General features: G+C 67.4%; 1 protein-coding gene across 10 annotated transcripts in view; it reads right to left on the reverse strand.

Moving 5' to 3' along the window:
- SSBP2 (single-stranded DNA binding protein 2) overlaps window positions 1–381 on the reverse strand; it is a 220639-nt gene extending 220258 nt beyond the window's left edge. For 4 of the 10 annotated variants that reach the window (XM_014550279.1, XM_005858104.2, XM_005858103.2 and 1 more), the window contains exon 1: window positions 113–381. In XM_014550279.1, coding sequence (XP_014405765.1) covers window positions 113–174 — 62 coding nt within the window. In that variant the 5' untranslated portion in view covers window positions 175–381. The remainder of the gene's footprint in view (window positions 1–112) is intronic. The other 6 variants (XM_014550278.1, XM_014550260.1, XM_014550269.1 and 3 more) reach the window with 4 other exon arrangements.
- Window positions 382–638: the final 257 nt, after the last annotated feature.

A 638-nucleotide genomic window follows, 5' to 3' on the forward strand; every position in this document is an offset into this window, starting at 1 on the left:
CCCCAGGCGGAGAGTGTCTGTGTGTCTGTATGTCTCCAAGAGAGTGCGCGAGTGCGTGCATGTGTGTGCGCGCGTGTGCAGGCGGAGGTGGGTGAGGAGCGGAGACACTTACTTCTCCCGGGCCTGGCTGTCGGACGGGACGGCGCTGCTGTTACTCTTGCCTTTGCCGTACATGCTTGTGCCGAGAGCAGCTCCCACTGTCACGCACCTGTCAACCCATCACAGCCTCCTCGGGAACAGCCCCGTCCCCATGGCGACCCACGCAGCCACCCCCACTATTGGCCGCTCCACGCCAAAGCTCCGCCCCCTTCGCCCAGGCAACGCGCGAGACTGACAGACCTCCTCCTCCCTCCGGCCTTCCCCGGCGCGCGGCAGCCGCTACAGCCAGAGAGGCAGTCTCCTCCCTCCTCCCCTCCCTCCCGGGCTCCCTCCCTCCTTCCCTCTCCGCCGCCTCCCTCCTCCCGTTCTCCTTCCCCCCTCCCCCCGCCGAACCCCGGCGCAAGGGGGGAATTAGAAACTGCTCTAGAAGGATTTTAAACAACTGGCTGTTCTCTCCGCCGCCATCCCGCCCCCCGCGCCGCCCGCGCTCGGCTCCTCACTGGAGAGAAGGCGCCGGGAGGAGGGGAAAGTGCGGCCTG

The sequence above is a fragment of the Myotis brandtii genome, unplaced genomic scaffold, assembly GCF_000412655.1.
Source record: "Myotis brandtii unplaced genomic scaffold, ASM41265v1 scaffold115, whole genome shotgun sequence".
Taxonomy (NCBI): Eukaryota; Metazoa; Chordata; class Mammalia; order Chiroptera; family Vespertilionidae; genus Myotis; species Myotis brandtii.